This window comes from Ornithorhynchus anatinus, chromosome 4 (genome assembly GCF_004115215.2).
Source record: "Ornithorhynchus anatinus isolate Pmale09 chromosome 4, mOrnAna1.pri.v4, whole genome shotgun sequence".
Lineage (NCBI taxonomy): Eukaryota > Metazoa > Chordata > Mammalia > Monotremata > Ornithorhynchidae > Ornithorhynchus > Ornithorhynchus anatinus.
Window position 1 is genome coordinate 127,505,423 of NC_041731.1, and position 20,539 is coordinate 127,525,961.

General features: G+C 50.3%; 2 protein-coding genes across 2 annotated transcripts in view; one reads left to right on the plus strand and one right to left on the minus strand.

Annotated features, from left to right (window-relative positions):
- Positions 1-10,918, minus strand: part of EVC2 (EvC ciliary complex subunit 2) — a 174,393-nt gene extending 163,475 nt beyond the window's left edge. Inside the window, exon 1 of the mRNA XM_029063978.2 lies at positions 10,147-10,918. Coding sequence (XP_028919811.1) covers positions 10,147-10,488 — 342 coding nt within the window. The 5' untranslated portion in view covers positions 10,489-10,918. The remainder of the gene's footprint in view (positions 1-10,146) is intronic.
- Positions 10,919-17,238: 6,320 nt separating this feature from the next.
- Positions 17,239-20,539, plus strand: part of EVC (EvC ciliary complex subunit 1) — an 82,058-nt gene continuing 78,757 nt past the window's right edge. The window contains exon 1 of the mRNA XM_029063591.1: positions 17,239-17,469. Within this exon, the coding sequence (XP_028919424.1) occupies positions 17,239-17,469 (231 nt within the window). The remainder of the gene's footprint in view (positions 17,470-20,539) is intronic.

Here is a 20,539-nt window from a genome sequence, read left to right on the forward strand (position 1 = left end):
GAGAGTACAACACAAGAAAATTGGCAGACTTGTTCCCTGCCCATAATCAGCTTCTTCCATTTTGCACTGTAAGTCTCCTGTAGTCAGTCGGTCGTATTTATTGAGGGCTTACTGTGTGCAGAGCACTGAACTAAGCACTTGGGAGAGGACAATATAAAAATATAACAGATACCTTCCCTATCCACTTTGCAGGAACTGTCTCTGATCTAATTATTTTGTATCTCCCCCAGTGCTTAACAGAAAATAAACACTTAATAATAATAATGTTGGTATTTGTTAAGCACTTACTATGTGCAGAACACTGTTCTAAGCACTGGGGTAGATACAGGGCCATCAGGTTATCCCACGTGGGGCTCACAGTTAATCCCCATTTTACAGATGAGGTAATTGAGGCACAGTTAAGTGATTTGCCCACAGTCACACAGCTGACAAGTGGCAGAGCCGGGATTCAAACCCATGACCTCTGACTCCCAAGCCCGGGCTCTTTCCACTGAGCCACGCTGCTTCTTCTTAACAAATGCCATAGTTACTATTTCACAAGTGTCTGGACGAAGGTGGTAATTGTTTGGATGCAGAGGAAAGGGCAGATTGAAGAAGTCATTTTGGAGGAAAAATTGGCAGGATTTGGATAATTATGATAATGATTATGGCATTTGTTAAGCACTTACTATATGCCAGGCACGGTACTATGCGCTGGGGTGGATTCAAGCAAATTGGGTTGGACACAGTCCCTGTCCCACGTGGGGCTCACCGTCCATTTGACAGATGAGGGAACTGAGGCCCAGAGAAGTGAAGTGACTTGCGCAAGTTGACACAGCCGACAAGTGGCGGAGCTGGGATTAGAACCCACGACCTACTGACTCCCAGGCCCGGGCTCTAGCGACCAGGCCGTGCTGCTTCTCTACAGGCTGAATGTAAACAATGAAGAAATCGTGAGGCGTGAAGGTTAAGCACAGGTCAGGGGCTTCTCGGGCAGGGAAGGCGAGTGAGGTTGGTATCTGTGTCCACCGCTTCCAGGTAAAGAGCTGCAAGGGCGGCTGGTGAGGAGCAGCGTGGCCTAGTGGATAGCGCACGGGCCTGGAAGTCGGAAGGATCTGGGTTCGAGTCCCGGCTCCGTCACTTGTCCGCTTTATGACCTTGAGCACGTCACTTCTCTTCTCCGAGCCCCCCGTTACCTCATCTGTAAAATGGGGATTAAGATGGTGAGCCCCGTGTGGGACGGGGACTGCGTCCAACCTGATTAGGCTGTATCTACCCCAGAACTTAAAACAGTGCCTGGAACGTAGAAAGGGCTTCACAAATACGATTAACAAAAAAATACAGTTTTTAGCCTGGATTTTTAGGCGACGTGCCTCAGTAGAGGAGTCAGGTCAGACCTGGGGCCCACAACTTAGAAACGAACTGAAATCCACAGGCTGATAGTTGATTCTATCAACTATTCTATCAATATGATGTACATATCTATTCTATTTATTTTATTAATGATGTGTATCGCTCTATAATTCTATTCATTTATATTGATGTTACTGATGCCTGTTTACTTGCTTCGTTTCATTTTCCTTTGCCTGTCTCCCCCCTTCTAGACCGCGAGCCCGTTGTTGGGTAGGGATCGTCTCTATCTGTTGCTGAATTGTACTTTCCAAGGGCTTAGTACAGTGCTCTGCACACAGTAAGTGCTCAATAAATACAATTAATGAATTGACCGAATGAACGGATGATTCTAAAGTGATTCTAGCTTGGTTCATTCTAAAGTGATCAGTCAATCCATCAGTGGTAATTACTGAGCGCTCACTTTGCGCAGATCACTGTACTAAGCTCTCGGGGGAGTCCAATACAACAGAATTATCAGGTATTCCCTGCGCTTAGTACAGTGATCTGCACATGGTAAGCGCTCAATAAATAACATTGAATGAATGAACTGTCTCTATCTGTTGCCGAATTGTCCTCTCCCAAGTGCTTAGTCCAGTGCTCTGCACACAGTAAGCGCTCAATCAATTTGATTGAATGAATGAATCGCCTCTATCTGTTGCCGAATTATACATTCCAAGTGCTTAGTACAGTGCCCTGCACACAGTAAGCACTCAGTAAATACTCCTGAATGGATGAATGAGTGACCCTAATTATTTTGTTAATGAGGTGTCCATCCCCTTCATTCTATTCATCGTGATAATGTTTCTTGTTTTTGTTTTGTTCTGTTTTACTCTGTTGTCTGTCTCCCTCATTAGACCCTGAGCCCGTCATTGGGCAGGGATTGTCTCTATCTGTTGCAAATTGTCCATTCCAAGCACTTAGTACAGTGCTCTGCACATAGTAAGCGCTCAATAAATACCACAGAATGAATGAATGAATGAATGAATGAACAAGCTCTCAGTCTAGAGGGGGAGACAAACATTAACAGGAATAAACAAGTAATTTATACTATGGAAAGATCTGTACGTAAGTGCTGTGGGGTTGAGAGGTCTGGGGCCAATATCAAATGACCAAATGTCACAGATCCGAGCGCAGAGACGATGCAGAAGGGCGAGCGAGCCGGGGAAAAGAGACCTTCGGCGGGGAAGGCCTCTTGGAGGAGGTGTGAATTTAGTAAGGGTTTGAAGGTGGGGAGAGCGGTGGTCTGGACTGTGTGGACGGGGAGGGAGTCCCAGGGTAGGGGGAGGATGCGGGAAAGGGTTCGGCGGTGAGACGGATGAGATCGGGGCCCAGTGTGGAAGCTGGCACTGGAGGAGCGGAGTGCGCGGGCTGGGCTGGAGGAGGAGATCAGCGAGCGGAGGTAGGAGGGGGGACCGAGCCAAAGTCCTCAACGCTTTAAACGGAGAAGCAGCGTGGCTCAGTGGAAAGAGCCCGGGCTGGGGAGCCGGAGGTCAAGGGTTCGAATCCCGGCTCTGCCGCTTGTCAGCTGTGTGACTGTGGGCAAGTCACTTCACTTCTCTGGGCCTCAGTTCCCTCATCGGGAAAATGGGGATTACAAAGAGCACGGGATTTGGAGTCAGAGGCCATGGGTTCGAATCCCCGCTCTGCCGCTTGTCAGCTGTGTGACTGTGGGCAAGTCACTTCACTTCTCTGGGCCTCAGTTACCTCATCTGGAAAATGGGGATTAAGACTGTGAGCCCCAGTGGGACAACTTGATTCCCCTGTGTCTACCCCAGCGCTTAGAACGGTGCTCTCCACCTAGTAAGCGCTTAACAAATACCAACATTATTATTATTATTATGTGGGGCAACCTGATTATCCTGTATCTATCCCAGCAATTAGAACAGTGCTCTGCACCTAGTAAGCGCTTAACAAATACCAACATTATTATCACTATTATTATTATTATTATTATGTGGGACAACCTGATTATCCTGTATCTATCCCAGCGCTTAGAACAGTGCTCTGCACCTAGTAAGCGCTTAACAAATACCAACATTATTATTATTATTATTATGTGGGACAACCTGATTATCCTGTATCTATCCCAGTGCTTAAAATGGTGCTCTGCACCTAGTAAGCGCTTAACAAATACCAATATTATTATTATTATCATGTGGGACAACCTGATTATCCTGTATCTATCCCAGTGCTTAAAACGGTGCTCTGCACCTAGTAAGCGCTTAACAAATACCAACATTATTATTATTATTATTATTTAAATGCTCAGGACCGCCATCATCATTATCATGATTGGTATTTATTGAGCGCTCACTGTGTGCAGAGCGGTGGATGGTCAGCTCATTTCATACCCCATGAATGGCAGGGAACGCGTCCAATCTGATTCCACCTCAGGGTTTAGTCCAGTGATGGCACCCGGAAAGCACTTAAATCCCCCAAGATAATAACGATATCAACTACCGTCTGACCCCTTGCGAATGAAGAGAGGGAAGCAGCGTGGCCTAGAGGAAAAAGCAAGGGCCTGGAAGTCAGAGGAGCTGGGTTCTAATCCTGGCTCTGTCCCTTGCCTTAAGTCCCCAGTGCTCCACTTTCCTCATGGGTAAAATAGGTATTTAATGTGTTTTTTAATGGTATTTGTTAAGCATTTACTATGTGTCAGGCACTTTACTAAGCACTTGGGTAGATACAGATTTGTCAGGTTCGACACAGTCCCAGTCCCGCATAGGGCTTACAGTTTTAATCCCCATTTTAACGTTGAGGAAACTGAGGCGTGCAGAAGTTAATAATAATAATAATAATGGTGATGGTATTTGTTAAGCGCTTACTTTGTGCCAAGCAGTGTTCTAAGCACGGAGGAGGGAGACACAAGGTTATCAGGTTGTCCCAGATGGGGCTCACAGTCTTAATCCCCATTTTCCAGATGGGAGCTGAGACACAGAGAAGTGAAGTGACTTGTCCAAAGTCACACAGCTGACAGGCGGCGGAGCAGGGATTAGAACCCACGACCTCTGACTCCCAAGCCCGGGCTCTTTCCGCTAAGCCACGCTGCTTCTCTCTAACACTTAGTCTTAAGTGACTTGCCCAAGGTCACACAGCTGGCAAATGGCAGAACTGGGATTAGAACCCAGGTCCCCCATTCTCCCTCCCCGTTAGACTGTGAGTCCCATGTGGGACAGAGACTGTGTCCAATCCGCTAATACTATGTCTTCCCCAGTGCAAAGCACCTATTAAACACCTAATGAATTCCACTGTGACAGGGAATGTGAAAACTCTGTAATACTGTACCCTCCCTAGTGCTTAGTACAGTACTCCGCACATAGTAAGCGCTCTATAGATAGGATCAATTGGTTCTATTATTCCCTTCCAGTATTTTAGTGCTGGAACTCATTCTCTTCCCCTCTTCAAATCCCTACTTAAAGCTCACCTCCTCCAAGAGGCCTTCCCACACTGAGCTCCCCTTTTCCCTCTGCTCCCTCTACCCCCCGCTTCATCTCTCCGCAGCTAAACCCCCTTCTCCACCTTTTTCCTCTGCTCCTCCCCCTCTCCCGTCCCATCCCCTCGGCACTGTACTCATCCACCCAACTGAACATATCTTCATCACCCTATTTATTTTGTTAATGAGATGTTCTTCCCCTTGACTCTATTTATTGCCATTGTTCTCATCTGCCCGTCTCCCCCGATTAGACCGTGAGCCCGTCAAAGGGCAGGGACCGTCTCTATCTGGTGCCGATTTGGACATTCCAAGCGCTTAGTACAGTGCTCTGCATATAGTAAGTGCTCAATAAATACTATTGAATGAATGAATGAGTTGTTTTATGCTGAATATAGTCCACGACTCCTTTTCCTAGTTTTCTGTCAGTTCCCTTCCTTTCAGATAGGGTTCCTTTTGAGACGGCTCAAGTCCGTTAATATCCTCACACCTTTTCCTAAGGCTTGGGTCAGTGCTCTGCACAATCTAAAGGCAAAGGAAACGGCATCATTTCCACACATAAACCTGGTGTGGAGTAAAGATTTTATCCATTCTGATTATCTTGTGCGTCGTCCCCCCCCCCCCCGTCATCATCATCATCATCATCATCAATGCTATTTAGGAGTATTTACTGGGTGCAGAGCACCATACTAAACGCTTGGCATATAGTGCGCGCTTAACAAATACTATGATTATGAGTAAGAAATCTAACACCCAGAGATTTCGGTGTTCAAAGTTCACCTACTGCATGCGTAACGGAGTGGCTTAGTGGCAAGAGCCGGGCTTGGGAGTCAGAGAACATGGGTTCTAATCCCAGCTCCACCACATGTCTGCTGTTTGACCTTGGGCAAGTCACTTCACTTCTTGGTGCCTCAGTTACCTCATCTGGAATATGGGGATTGAGACTGGGACCCCCACGTGGGACCACCTGATGACCTTGTATCTACCCCAGCACTGTTCTAAACAGTGCTTGGCACACAGTAAGCCCTTAACACATACCATCATCATCATTATTATTATTATAGCAGTTTAAAGTCATAAACTTTATGACTTGGCCAAAGCATGTGCTTTTTAAGGATCAAAATCTGAAAAATATAAGAGCTTCAGTTTTCCCCTCTGCAGGGTGGGAATGACAAAGCTAATTCACATAACCACCTGAGAACCAGCGGGACTTAGTGGGTAGGGCACAGGCCTGGGAGGCAGAAGGACCTGGGTCCTAAACCCCGGCTCGGCCACCTGTCCGCTGTGTGACTTGGGGCAAGACACTTCACTTCCCTGTGCCTCGGCTACCTCATCTGTAAAAAGGGGATTACGACTGTGAACCCTATGTGGGGCGTGGACTGTGTCCAACCTGATTACCTTGTATCTAACCCAGCACTTAGAACAGTGACTGGCACATAGTCAGGGCTTAGTAAATACCATTACTATTATTATAACATATACCATAAAAAGTGAAGAAATTAATAAACCAGCCATGGTTTGCCTTAGCTAATAAGCATTCTCACAATGCCATTTCCAAATCCCAAATTCCTCTAGGTCTGCTACAAAACCTCCAGCCACCAAGCCAACTTTCTACCCCGTGCCTCGCTTTCCTCATTTCTCAACTCCTACGTTGCCCTATCCAGACGTTACCAGATTCCCCTCTGAATGGCACGACTTGCAAAAGAAAATAACACAGTCTCAATAAAATAAATACTTAAAAAATGAAGAGCACGTGCACCAGTGCCACGATACGACTGCTCTCCCTCTCTAGAATGCAAGCTGGTTGTGGGCAGGGAACGTGTCTACCGACTCTGTCATACTGTACCCTTCTAAGTGTTTAATACAGTGCTCTGCACTCGGTAAGTCAATCAGTCAATCGCACCTGTTCATTCTTTCATTCGGTTGTATTTAATGAGCGTGGAGCACTGTACTAAGAGCTTGGGAGTGGACTATACTACAATAAACAGACACATTCCCTGCCCACAATGAGCTTACAGTCTAGAACGGGGGAGATGGACATGAACAAAAATAAAGAAATGACACCTAAGGACATAAGTGGTGTGGGACTGGGAGGGGGGAAGAACAAAGGGAGCAAGTCAGGGCGACGCAGAAGGGAGTGGGAGAAGAGGAAAGGAGGGCTTAGTCAGGGAAGGCTTCTTAGAGGAGATGGGCCTTCAATAAGGCTTCGAAAGTGCGGGAGAGGAATTGTCAGATTTGAGGAGGGAGGGTGTTCCAGGCCAGAAGCAAGATGTAGGTAAGGGGTCGGGTGTGAGATGGATGAGATGGAGGCACAGTGAAAAAATTAGCAGTAGAGGATCAAAGTGTGCAACTGAGAGTAGGGAGGTGAGGTAGGAGGGGGCAAGGTGTTGGAGTGCTTTAAAGCCAACGGTGAGGAGTTTTTGTTCGACGCAGACTTGGATGGTCAACCATTGTTGAGGAGTGGGGAGACGTGACCTGAACGTTTCTGAAGAAAAATGATCTGGGCAGCAGAGTAAAGCGTGGTCTGGAGTGGGGACAGACAGAAGGCTGGGAGGTCAGCAAGGATGCAGTCATCTAGGCAGGTTAGGTGAAGTACTTGCATTAACGTGGTAGCAATCGGAACAGAGAGGAGGGGGCCGATTGTAGCGACGCTGTGAAGGTGGGACCAACACCGACAGGATTCAGTGATGGATTGAATGTGTCGGTTGAAGGAGAGAGAGAGAGGAGTCAGGGATAACGCCGAGATCGCGGGCTCGTGAGACAGGAAGGATGGTGGCGCCGTCCACAGTGAGAGGAAAGTCGAAGGAGGCCAGGGTTTGGGTGGGAAGATCAGGAGTTCTGTTTAGGACGGGGTAAGTTCGGCGTGACAGGAGGACATCCAAGTAGGGATGTCTTGAAGGGAAAAGGAAACGCGAGACCGCAGAGAGGGGGAGAGATCAGGGCTGGAGATGGAGAGTTGGGGATCGTCCGCATCGAGGTGGCAGTTGAAGCCATGGGAGCGAATGAGTTCCCCAAGGGAGTGGATGGAGATGGAGAATAGAAGAGGACCCACAACTGAACTTCGAGAGACCCCCACAGTTAGGGGGTGGGAGACGGAGGAGGGGCCCTCAGAAGAGATGGAGAATGAGCGGCCAAAGAGCCGGGAGGAGAACCGGGAGAGGACAATGTCGGTGAAGCCGAGGTAGGATAACGTTTCCAGGAGAAGGGAATCGGTCCACAGAGTCGAAGGCAGGCGAGAGGTCAAGGAGGATCAGGATAGGGTAGAGGCCATTGGATTTAGCAAGAAGGAGATGATAATAATAATGATAATGTTGGTATTTGTTAAGCACTTACTATGTGCAGAGCACTGTTCTAAGCGCTGGGGGAAGATACAGGGGAATGAGGTTGTCGCACGTGAGGCTCACAGTTAATCCTCATTTTACAGATGAGGGAACTGAGACCCTGAGAAGTGAAGTGACTTGCCCCCAGTCACACAGCTGACAAGTGGCAGAGCCGGAATTCAAACCCATAACCTCTGACTCCCAAGTCCGGGCTCTTTCCACTGAGCCACGCTGCTTCTCATAATAATAATGTTGGTATTTGTTAAGCGCTTACTATGTGCAGAGCACTGTTCTAAGCGCTGGGGGAGATACAGGGTCATCAGGTTGTCCCACGTGAGGCTCACGGTCTGCATCCCCATTCGACAGATGAGATAACTGAGGTACAGAGAAGTGAAGTGACTTGCCCACAGTCACACAGCTGACGAGCGGCAGAGCTGGGATTCGAACCCATGCTCTCTGACTCCCAAGCCCGCGCTCTTTTCCCTGAGCCACGTTTCTGACCTTTGAGAGGGGGGTTTCTGGGGAGTGAAGGGGACAAAAGCCAGATCCGAGGGGGTCAAGGAGAGAATTGGAGTAGTAATCAATAAAAATGCTGGGCACATAGTATGTGCTCAATAAATACGATCAATAATCAATAAACAGTGTTGGGCACAAAGTAACCGCTCAATAGATATGATCAATAATTAATAAACAGTGCTGGGCACATAGTAAATGCTGAATAAATACGATTAACAGTCAATAAACCGTGCTTGGCACATAATAAATGCTCAATAGATGCAATTGAGAATCAATAAACAGTGCTGGACACATAGTAAGCGCTCCATAAATACGATTAATAGTCAATAAATCATGCTTGGCACATAGTAAACGCTCAATAGATACGATCAAGAATCGATAAACAGTGCTGGGCACACAGAAAGCACTCCATAAATAGAGAAGCAGCATGGCTCAGTGGAAAAAGACCGGGCTTGGGAGTCAGAGGTCATGGGTCCTAAATCCCAGCTCTGCCACCTGTCAGCTGTGTGACTTTGGGCAAGTCACTTCACTTCTCTGTGCCTCAGTGACCTCATCTTTGAAATGGGGATGAAGAGTGTGAGCCCCCCGTGGGACAACCAGATCTCCTTGTGTCTACCCCAGTGCTTACACAGTGCTTGGAACATAGTAAGGGCTTAACAAATACCATCATTATTATTATTATTATTATTATTAAATATGATTAACAGTCAATGAACAGTGCTTGGCACATAGTAAGCGCTTAACAAATACCATCAGCAGCATCATCATCATTAGTATTAAGTACAATTAATAGTCAATAAACAGTGCTTGGCACATAGTAAGCGCTTAACAAATACCATCATCATCATCATCATTACTATTAATAAATACGATTACTACTCAATAAACAGTGCCTGGCGCATAGTAAGCGCTTAACAAATACCACCATCATCATCATCATTACTATTATTAAATACAATTACTACTCAATAAACAGTGCTTAGCGCATAGTAAGCGCTTAACAAATACCATCATCATCATTACTATTATTAAATACGATCACTGCTCAATAAACAGTGCTTGGCGCATAGTAAGCGCTTAACAAATACCATCATCATCATCATCATCATCACTATTATTAAATACGATCACTACTCAATAAACGATGCTTGGTGCATAGTAAGCGCTTAACAAATACTATCATCATGATTACGATTATTAAATACGATTACTACTCAATAAACAATGTTTGGTGCATAGTAAGTGCTTAGCAAATACCATCATCATCTTCATTATTATTATCATTGCATACTCTCGACAGTCAATAAACAGCGCTTGGCCCATAGTAAGCCCTTCACAAATACCATCGTCGTCATCGTTATTATTTTTAAATCCGATCAATAGTCAATAAACCGTGTTTGGCACCTGGTCGTCGCCAATAATAATCATTACTATTGACAACTACCCTGGTTGTGAATGGGCATGGTTCAGCGCAGAGGATGCCGGGAAAGATGGGCAACAGGGGCCTACCTGAGCGTGGGACGTTGGAGGCCGGGCCTTCGCCTCGGCCATCGCCTCCTGCTCCTCCTCCTCCTCTTCCTCCTCCTCTTCCTCCTCCTCTTCCTCCTCCCTGTCCTCGTCCTCCCGGGCCTCATCCCGGGCTAGTCCCTGCCCATCCACCGGCCAAGCCGGGAGCGGGGCAATCCCAGAAGGCTCCCCAGAGCAGGAGGCGAGGGGCGGGTGCCCATGGTCCAGGGGACCCCCCGCGGCCGGACACAACCGGCTCCCCAGTGCCAGGTGCAGAAGCAAGGTGACCCCTAGGAGGAGCGGGGAGGACGCCCCCAGCCGCCCCTCGCCCCAGGACCGGCCCATCGGGCCCGGATGGCCTACCCGAAGCCCGAAGCCCAAAGCCTGGGCTCCTTCCTCCCTTTCCCACTCCTCCTCCTCCTCCTCCTCCGTCTTCTCTTCCTCTCCTAAAGTCTGTGGGACCCGGCCGGGTTGCTGCAGCCCGAAAAGTTTGCAGGCCCGTTTGGGGGGAGGCCGCAGAGCAAGATTCCTTCTTCCTCCTCCTCCTCCCCCCCTTCCAAAGTTTGCGGGCCACGGCGGGGAGGCCGCGGTCCAAGACTGCTTCCTCCTCCTCCTCCTCCTCCTTTTCCTTCGCCTCCTCCCACGTTTTCCGCCCTGGGCTGCGGCCCCCAACTTCCTCTTCCCCAGTCGGCCGCCCTGGATGGGGAGGCTGCCGACCCAGATTGCTCCCTCCGCCTCCAAACTCCTTGGGATAAGGCTTCTGCTTCCTCCTGCTCCTCCTCCTTTTCCTCCTCCCCTTCTCCCTCCCCCAAAGTTTGCAGCCCCGAGCCCGGAGGCGGCTGCACAGATCCGCTTCTTCCCAAGTTGGCAGCCCGGGAGCGGCCGCGCATCGGAGGCCCCCGAGACCCCCCTGGGAGCCCAGGCTACCCCCCTCCCCACTCCGAGGCTACCAGCCCCCCTCACCCTCCAGCTGGGTTCCCAAGGCCACCGGCCTCGGGACAGAGGGACAATGGGGAAGGAGGAGGAGGAGGAGGTGTGAGGGTCCTTCTGGTGGCCCACTGCTGCTCTGACCCCATTCCATCTCCCCCCCACCCCTTCTCTTGCCCTTCCTCGGAAGCCCGGGGCATCCACCTCGACGTCAGACTCCGGTCCCACCGCCACTTTCTTTAACCATTCCGATCCCTTTCTCACATTCCTTCTGTCTTTCTCTAGGCCCACATTGATCCTTGGGGAGTTCAATATCCCCCTAGATTTTCCGGGTGACCCCTCTGCTGCCCAGCTTCTGCCAGTCCTCAACTCCGCCGACCTCCCGCTCCACCCCACCTCGCCCGCTCACCGACTTGGTCGCGCGCTCCGTCTCGTCCTCTCTAACCGCTGCGCAGTCTCTACCCTCACCAAGTCTGAAATCCCTCTATCCGACCATGGCCTCCTCCCCTGCCTTCTCTTCCACGCGCGGAAGAGTCCGGGCTTGGGAGTCAGAGGTCATGGGTTCGAATGCCGGCTCTGCCGCTTGCCAGCTGTGTGACTGTGGGCGAGTCGCTTCACTTCTCTGGGCCTCAGTTCTCTCATCTGTAAAATGGGGATTAAGACCGTGAGCCCCACGTGGGACAACCTGATGCCCCTGTATCTCCCCCAGCGCTTAGAACAGTGCTCTGCACGTAGTAAGTGCTTAACAAATACCAACGTTACTATTTATCATTATTATACATCTGTACTGTTCCCCTGCAGAGACCTCCGATTTTTAGAGCCCATCCAGTTTTCTCAACTCATCGTGCCCCATTTAGCCTCCAGACCCAAGCTACCTTCCCTTGATGACCAAATAGCCCCTCTCAACACCACCCTCTCTACTGGACTCATCTCACTGGCTCCCCTATCCTTCCGTCGATCTCGTACCATTAACCCACATCCCTGGATCACCTGCCCGGTCCTCCTCCTGTGCTCCGTGTTGGAGCCGCAGAGTGCTGAAATCTGAATATCGGGCTGATCTCATCCCATTTTTCCTTGCGTGCTTTGACTCTGCCCACCAAGATTATTTCTCCACCCTTATTGACACTCGTGCCCATCGCCCTCGCCGGTTGTTCCAGATGTTTAATTCCCTCCTCAGACTGCCTTTCCCCCTGCCTCTCCCATCCCGTTTCCCCAGTGAACTGGCCATCTACTTCATTAAGAAAATTAACACCATCAAGTGTGAGCTCCCTAAAATCTCCTCTGCCCCTCCTCAGTCTCTCCCACCTTTGGGCCCCTTCTTCAACTCTCCCATCCTTCCCAGCGGTGTCTCTAGAGGAGATCTCCTGCCTTCTCTCCAAATCCACCCCCTCCACCTGTGCATCCTACCCCATGCACCTCATCGAAAAGCTTGCCCCCTCCCTCCTTCCCTCCCTAACTGCCATCTTTGACCGTTCGCTCTCCGATGGCTTCTTCCTTACTGCTTTCAGTCGTGCCCAGGCCTCCCTTATCCTGAAAAAACCCTCCTTTGACTCCCCGGCTGCCTGCACTAATCTCCCTATCCCCCGCCTATCATTCCTCTCCAAACTCTGTGAGCGAATTGTCTACACCTGCTGTCCTAAATTCCTCTCCTTTAAGTCTCTCCTTGACCCCCCCCCCCCCGCCAATCTGGTTTCCATCCCCTTCCCTCCACAGACACTGCCCTCTCAAAGGTCACCGATGACCTTCTTTTTGTCAAATCTGATGGTGTCTACTTCATGCTAATCCTTCTCGACCATCCCTTTCTCCTGGAAATGCTCTCCAACCTCAGCTCTGCTGACACTGTCCTCCGCTGATTCTCCTCCTATCTCTCCGGCCGCTCATTCTCAGTCTCCTTCGCGAGCTCCTCCTCTGCCTCCCACCCCCAACTGTGGGGGTCCCTCAAGGTTCAGTTGTGGGTCTCCTTCTGCACCCACTCCCTTGGAGAACTCATTCGCTCACCCAGCTTTAATTCCCACCTCTAGGCAGATGATTCCCAAATCTGCATCTCCGGCCCTGGTCTCTCTCCCTCTCTCCAGTCTCTCATTTCTTCTTGCCTTCGGGGCACCTCTATTTGGATGTCCTCCTGTCACTTCAAATTTATTGTTATTATTGTGTCGTCGAGTTGTTTCCGATTCCACGGATGGACTTTCTCTACAACATCCCGTCCTCTGCCGTCATCCTCAACCTTTCTAACGGTTCTTGGGTTATAGTTGCTACGGTTTCTATCCGTCTAGCTGCAGGTCTGCCTCTTCCCCATTTTCCCGGGACTTTTCCTGGCATCAGTGTTTTCTCCAGAGAATTAGTCCTCCTGATGATGTGTCCAAAATATGCTAATCTGAGTCGAGTCATTTGGCCTTCCCAAGACCACTTAATGTTTAATTTGCTCCAAAATCCATTTGTTTGTTTTTCGGGCCGTCCTTGGTATTCGCAAAAGCCTTCTCCGACACCACATTTCAAAAGCATTGAAGTTCCTTCTCCTGTTTTTTCACTATCCAGCTTTCGGATCCCTACATTGTCAATGGAAAGACCATAGAGTTGACAATTTGTATTAGTACTTAGTATTTTTTTTTAAATGGTACTTGTTTAACACTTACTATATGTCAAGCACTGTCCTAAGTGCTGGGGTATTCACCTGATTACAACATAGGGCTCACAGTCTTCATCCCCATTTTACAGATGAGCTAATTGAGACACAGAGAAATGAAGTGACTTGCCCAAGGTCACGCAGCAGACAAGTGGGGAAGCGGCATTAGAACCCACAACTCTGACTCCCAAGCCCGTGCTCTTTCCACTCACCCACGCTGCTTCAATACTTAAATACTAAGTATGAGTACTTAGTATTAGTAGACGGCCACGGTGTCAATAAGTACTTAGTATTAATATTTAGCACCGTGCTCCGCACACAGTAAGTGCTTAATAGATAAGATCGAATGAACAAACAAGCCCCTAACCTTGGCGTCATCACTGACTCCTCTCTCTTATTCAACCCGCCTATCCAATCCGTCACTAAATCCTGTCGGTTCCACCTTCACAACATCGTTTATATCCGTCCTCTCCTCTCCATCCGAACCGCTACCATGTTACTCTAATCACTCATAACAATAATAATAATAATAATAATGTTGGTGTTTGTTAAGCGTTGACTATGCGCAGAGCACCCTTCTAAGCACTGGGGTAGACACAGGGGAATCAGGTTGTCCCACGTGGGGCTCCCGGTCTTCATCCCCATTTTACAGACGGGGTAACTGAGGCACAGAGAAGTGAAGTGACTTGCCCACAGTCCCACAGCTGACAAGTGGCAGAGCCGGGATTCGAACCCATGCCCTCTGACTCCAAAGCCCGTGCTCTTTCCACAGAGCCGCGCTCATCCTCTCCCGCCTGGATTATTGCATCCGCCTCCTCCCTGACCTCCCTGCCTCCCGCCTCTCCCCACACCAGTCCATGCTTCACTCTGCTGCCCGGATCATCTTTCTACAGAAACGTTCAGGACACGACTCCCCACTCCTCGAGAACCTCCAGGGGTTGCTCATTCACCTCCACATCAGGCAAAAAACTCCTCACTCTCGACTTTAAAGCGGTCCATTCATTCATTCAATAGTATTTATTGAGCGCCTACTATGTGCAGAGCGCTGTACTAAGCGCTTGGAATGGACAAATCGGCAACGGATAGACACGGTCCCTGCCCTCTGATGGGCTTTCAGGGGGGAGACAGACAGACAAGAACAAGGGCAACAAATAGAGTCGAGGGGAAGAACATCTCATTAAAACAATAGCAAATAAATAGAATCAGGGTGATGTACATCTCATTAAACAAAATAAATAGGGTGATGAAGATATATGCGGTCGAGCCCCTTTCCCCGCTCCCACCTCACCTCCCTTCTCTCCTCCTTCAGCCCAGCCGGCACACTCCGCTCCTCTGGTGCCGCTCGCCTCCTCACTGGGCCTCCCTCTCACTGGAAAGAGCCGGGGCTTTGGAGTCAGAGGTCATGGGTTCGAACCCCGGCTCTGCCGCTTGGCGGCTGTGGGACTGTGGGCAAGTCACTTCACTTCTCGGTGCCTCAGTTCCCTCATCTGTAAAATGGGGATGAAGACTGGGAGCCCCACGTGGGACAACCCGATTCCCCTGGGTCTACCCCAGCGCTTAGAACGGTGCTCGGCACATAGTAGGCGCTTAACAAACACCAACATTATTATCATTATTATCCATTTCGCCGCAAAACCCTGGCCTCCGTCCTCCCTCTGGCCTGGAACGCCTTCCCTCCTCATAGCAGACAGACGATGACTCTCCCCCTCCTTCAAAGCCTTATTGAAGGCCCATCTCCTCCAAGAGGCCTTCCCTGACTAAGCCCCACCATTCCTCTTCTTGTCAGCTGTGTGACTGTGGGCCAGTCACTTCACTTCTCTGGGCCTCAGTGACCTCATCTGTAAAATGGGCATTAAGATGGCGAGCCTCACGTGGGACAACCTGATGACCCTGTATCTCCCCCAGCGCTTAGAACAGTGCTCTGCACATAGCACTGTCATGTCGGTCGTGGGTTCGAATCCAGGCTCGGCCACTTGTCGGCTGTGTGACTGTGGGCAAGTCGCTTCACTTCTCTTTGCCTCGGTTACCTCCTCTGGAAAATGGGGATTAACTGTGAGCCTCACGTGGGACAACCCCATCACCCTGTATCTACCCCAGTGCTTAGAACAGTGCTCTGCACATACTAAGCGCTGAACAAATACCAACATTATTATAGTAAGCACTTAACAAATACCAACATTATTGTTATTATTACTATTACTCCCTTCTGCCTCGCCCTGATTTGGTCCCTTTATAATAATGTTGGTATTTGTTCAGCGCTTACTATGTGCAGAGCACTGTTCTAAGCGTTGGGGTGGATACGAGGTAATCAGGTTGTCCCACGTGAGGCTCCCAGTCTTCATCCCCATTTTAGAGATGAGGGAACTGAGGCCCAGAGCAGTGAAGTGACTTGCCCACAGTCACACAGCGGACAAGTGGCAGAGTCGGGATTCGAACCCATCACCTCTGACTCCAAAGCCCGGGCTCTTTCCACTGAGCCACGCGGCTTCATTCAATCCATCCCCCCCTCTCAGGCCCACAGCACTTATCCCTGCTCTGCCACTTGTCAGCTGTGTGACTGTGGGCAAGTCACTTCACTTCTCCGTGCCTCAGTGGCCTCATCTGTAAAATGGGGATGAAGACTGTGAGCCCCACGTGGGACAACCTGATTCCCCCGTGTCTCCCCCAGCGCTTAGAACAGTGCTCGGCACATAGTAAGCGCTTAACAAATACCAACATTATTATTATTATTATTCTCTGGGCCTCAGTGACCTCATCTGTAAAATGGGGATGAAGACTGTGAGCCCCACGTGGGACAACCTGATTCCCCCGGGTCTACCCCAGCGCTTAGATCAGTGCTCGGCACATAGTAAGCGCTTAACAAATACCAACATTATTATGGAGGCGGGTGGTATGGGGACTGGGCAAGGATGGGGGCAGTGTGAGGACCGCGCATGCGCAGAGAGGGAGGTATGGGCAAGCACGGAGGCGATGTGAGGACCGCGCATGCGCAGAGCGAGGAGGTGGGGTTATGAAGTATGGGCAAGGACGGAGGCGGTGTTGAGGATTAGGCATGCGCGGAGCGGGCGGTGTCCGGGCTGGGCAAGCACCGGGCAGTGCGGGGCCCGCGCGTGCGCAGAGCGGGGGGTATGCAATAGGGGCAAGCGCGGAGGCAGTGTGAGGACTGGGCATGCGCGGAGCGGGCCGTATCGGGACGGTAGGGGAGGGGCTTGCAAAGTGCCGGGACCGGGCATGCGCAGAAGGGCGAGGCGAGTGAGTGCTGGGCCTGCGCGGAGCGGACCGTGTGAAGTACGGGCAAGCACGGAGGCGGTGCGGGGCCTGGGCATGCGCAGAGAGGGCGGTGTGAGGGCTGGGTGGAGGCAAGGTGAGGACTGGGCCTGCGCGGAGAGAGCGGTATGAGGTGTGGGCAAGCCCGGAGGCAAGGTGAGCACTGGGCCTGCGCGGAGCGGGCGGGGCGCGGACTGGGCCTGCGCGGAGCGGGCGGGGTGAGCACTGCGCCTGCGCGGAGCGGGCGTCCGGGGCGGGAGGGAGCCGGCGGGGCGGCCATGGCGGCGGGGGCGGCGGGCGGCTGTCGGGAGGCCGTGCGGCTGCGGCGGGGCGGGTCCGGGTCCGAGTCCGGGTCCGGGTCCGGGCGGGACGGGCCGGTGTCCCCGCTGCCCCCGCTGCTGCCGGCGCTGCTGCTGGGGGCCCTGCTGGGGGCCGCCTGCGCCGCGCTGCTCCTCCGCAGCCTCCCACGACGCCTCCGCGCAGCCCTCCGGACCCTCCCACGCGCACAGGTGGGGACCGCGCGCACCCTCGGCTTGACGCTGCGCTCCCCCGCACGCCCAAAGGGACGGGCTCCCTCGCTCCCCCGGTCGTCCCTTCCCGGCAGCTAGGACGGGGCTGCTCTGCACACGGTCAGCGCTCGATAGATACCCTTGAATCGAGGGGTAAATTGTAGACTCTAAGCGCGTGGGGCGGTGCTCTGCACGGAGCGCTCCAGAAATACCCTTGAATGAATGAATGCATCCATTGTAGACTCTAAGCGCTTAGGACGGGGCTGTGCACATGGCGCTCCATAAATACCCTTGAATGAATGCATCCATTGTAGACTCTAAGCGCTTAGGACGGTGCTGTGCACATAGCCATCCATAAATACCGTTGAATGAATGCATCCATTGTAGACTCTAAGCGCTTAGGACGGTGCTGTGCACATGGCGCTCCATAAATACCATTGAACGAATGGATAAATTGTAGACCAAGCGCTTAAGACGGTGCTCTGCACATAGCGCTCCATAAATACCCTGGAATGAATGCATCCATTGTAGACTCTAAGCGCTTAGGACGGTGCTGTGCACGTGGCGCTCCATAAATACCGTTGAACGAATGGATAAATTGTAGACCAGGCGCTTAAGACGGTGCTCTGCACATAGCCATCCATAAATACCGTTGAATGAATGCATCCATTGTAGACTCTAAGCGCTTAGGACGGTGCTGTGCACGTGGCGCTCCATAAATACCATTGAACGAATGGATAAATTGTAGACCAAGCGCTTAAGACGGTGCTCTGCACATAGCGCTCCATAAATACCCTGGAATGAATGCATCCATTGTAGACTCCAAGCGCTTAGGACGGTGCTGTGCACATAGCCATCCATAAATACCGTTGAATGAATGCATCCATTGTAGACTCCAAGCGCTTAGGACGGTGCCGTGCACGTAGCGCTCCATAAATACCGTTGAACGAATGGATAAATTGTAGATTCCAAGCGCTTAGGGCGGTGCTCTGCACATAGCGCTCGATAAATACCCTTGAATGAACGCATACATTGTAGACTCCAAGCGCTTAGGACAGTGCTGTGCACATAGCGCTCGATAAATACCGTTGAATGCATAAATGGTAGACTCCAAGCGCTTAGGACGGTGCTGTGCACATAGCGCTTCATAAATGCCATTGAATGAATGGATAAATTGTAGACCAAGCGCTTAAGACGGTGCTCTGCACATAGCGCTCCATAAATACCCTTGAATGAATGCATCCATTTAGACTCCAAGCGCTTAGGACGGTGCTGTGCACATAGCCATCCATAAATACCGTTGAATGAATGCATCCATTGTAGACTCTAAGCATTTAGGACGGTGCTGTGCACGTAGCGCTCCATAAATACCATTGAACGAATGGATAAATTGTAGACCAAGCGCCTAAGACGGTGCTCTGCACATAGCGCTCCATAAATACCCTGGAATGAATGCATAAATTGTAGACTCCAAGCGCTTAGGACGGTGCTTTGCACATAGCGATCAATAAATACCGTTGAATGAATGCATAAATTGTAGACTCTAAGCGCTTAGGACAGTGCTGTACACATAGCGCTCGATAAATACCGTTGAATGCATAAATTGTAGACTCCAAGCGCTTAGGACGGTGCTTGTGCACATAGCGCTCCATAAATGCCATTGAATGAATGGATAAATTGTAGACCAAGCGCTTAAGACGGTGCTCTGCACATAGCGCTCCATAAATACCCTTGAATGAATGCGTACATTGTAGACTCCAAGCGCTTAGGACAGTGCTTTGCACATAGCGATCCATAAATACCGTTGAACGAATGCATAAATTGTAGACCAAGCGCCTAAGACGGTGCTCTGCACATAGCGCTCCATAAATACCCTTGAATGCATAAATGGTAGACTCCAAGCGCTTAGGACGGTGCTCTGCACACAGCGCTCGATAAATATCATTGAATGAATGGGTAAATTGTAGACTCCAAGCGCTTAGGACGGTGCTCTGCACATAGTCAGCGCTCGATAAATACCATTGGATGAATGGATAAATTGTAGACCAAGCGCTTAGGGCAGTGCTCTGCACATAGCGCTCGATAAATACCATTGAATGAATGGGTAAATTGTAGAGCAAGCGCTAAGGAGAGTGCTCTGCACACAGTCAGTGCTCAATAAATACCCTTGAATGAATGGGTAAATTGTAGGCTCCAAGCGCTTAGGACAGTGCTCTGCACACAGCGCTCGATAAATACCGTTGAATGAATGGATAAATTGTAGACGCCAAGCGCTTAGGACAGTGCTCTGCACACAGCGTTCGATAAATACCATTGAATGGATAAATTGTAGACTCCAAGCGCTGAGGACAGTGCTCTGCACATAGTAAGCGCTCAATAAATACCTCTGAATGAATGAATGGTCTCTACCTGTTGCCCGAATTGTCCCTGCTAAGCGCTTAGGACAGTGCTCTGCACATAGCGCTCAATAAATGCCATAGAATGAATGGATAAATTGTAGACTCCAAGCGCTGAGGACGGTGCTCTGCGCACAGCGCTCAATAAATACCGTTGAATGAATGAATGGGCTCTGTCTGTTGCCTGAATTGTCCATTCCCTAGCGCTTAGCCCAGTGCTCTGCACACAGCAAGCGCTCAATAAATACCGTCGAATGAATGAATGAATGGTCTCTGTTGCCGAAGTGTAGATTCCAAGCGCTTAGGACAGTGCTCTGCACATAGTGAGCGCTCAAAAAATACCGTTGAATGAATGAATTGTCACTACCTGTTGCCCGAATTGTCCATGCTAAGCGCTTAGGACAGTGCTCCTCACATAGTGCTCGATAAATACCATCGAATGAATGAATTGTCTCTATCCGTTGCCGATTTGTCCATTCCAAGCGTTTAGGACAGTGCTCTGCACACAGTCAGGGCTCGATCACTACGATCGAATGAACGAATGAGTGAACTGTAGACTCCGAGCGCTTAGGACAGTGCTCTGCACCCAGTAAGCGCTCAATAAATACGATTAAATGAATGAGTTGTCTCTATGTTGCCGAATTTTCCATTCCAAGCGCTTAGTTCAGTGCTCT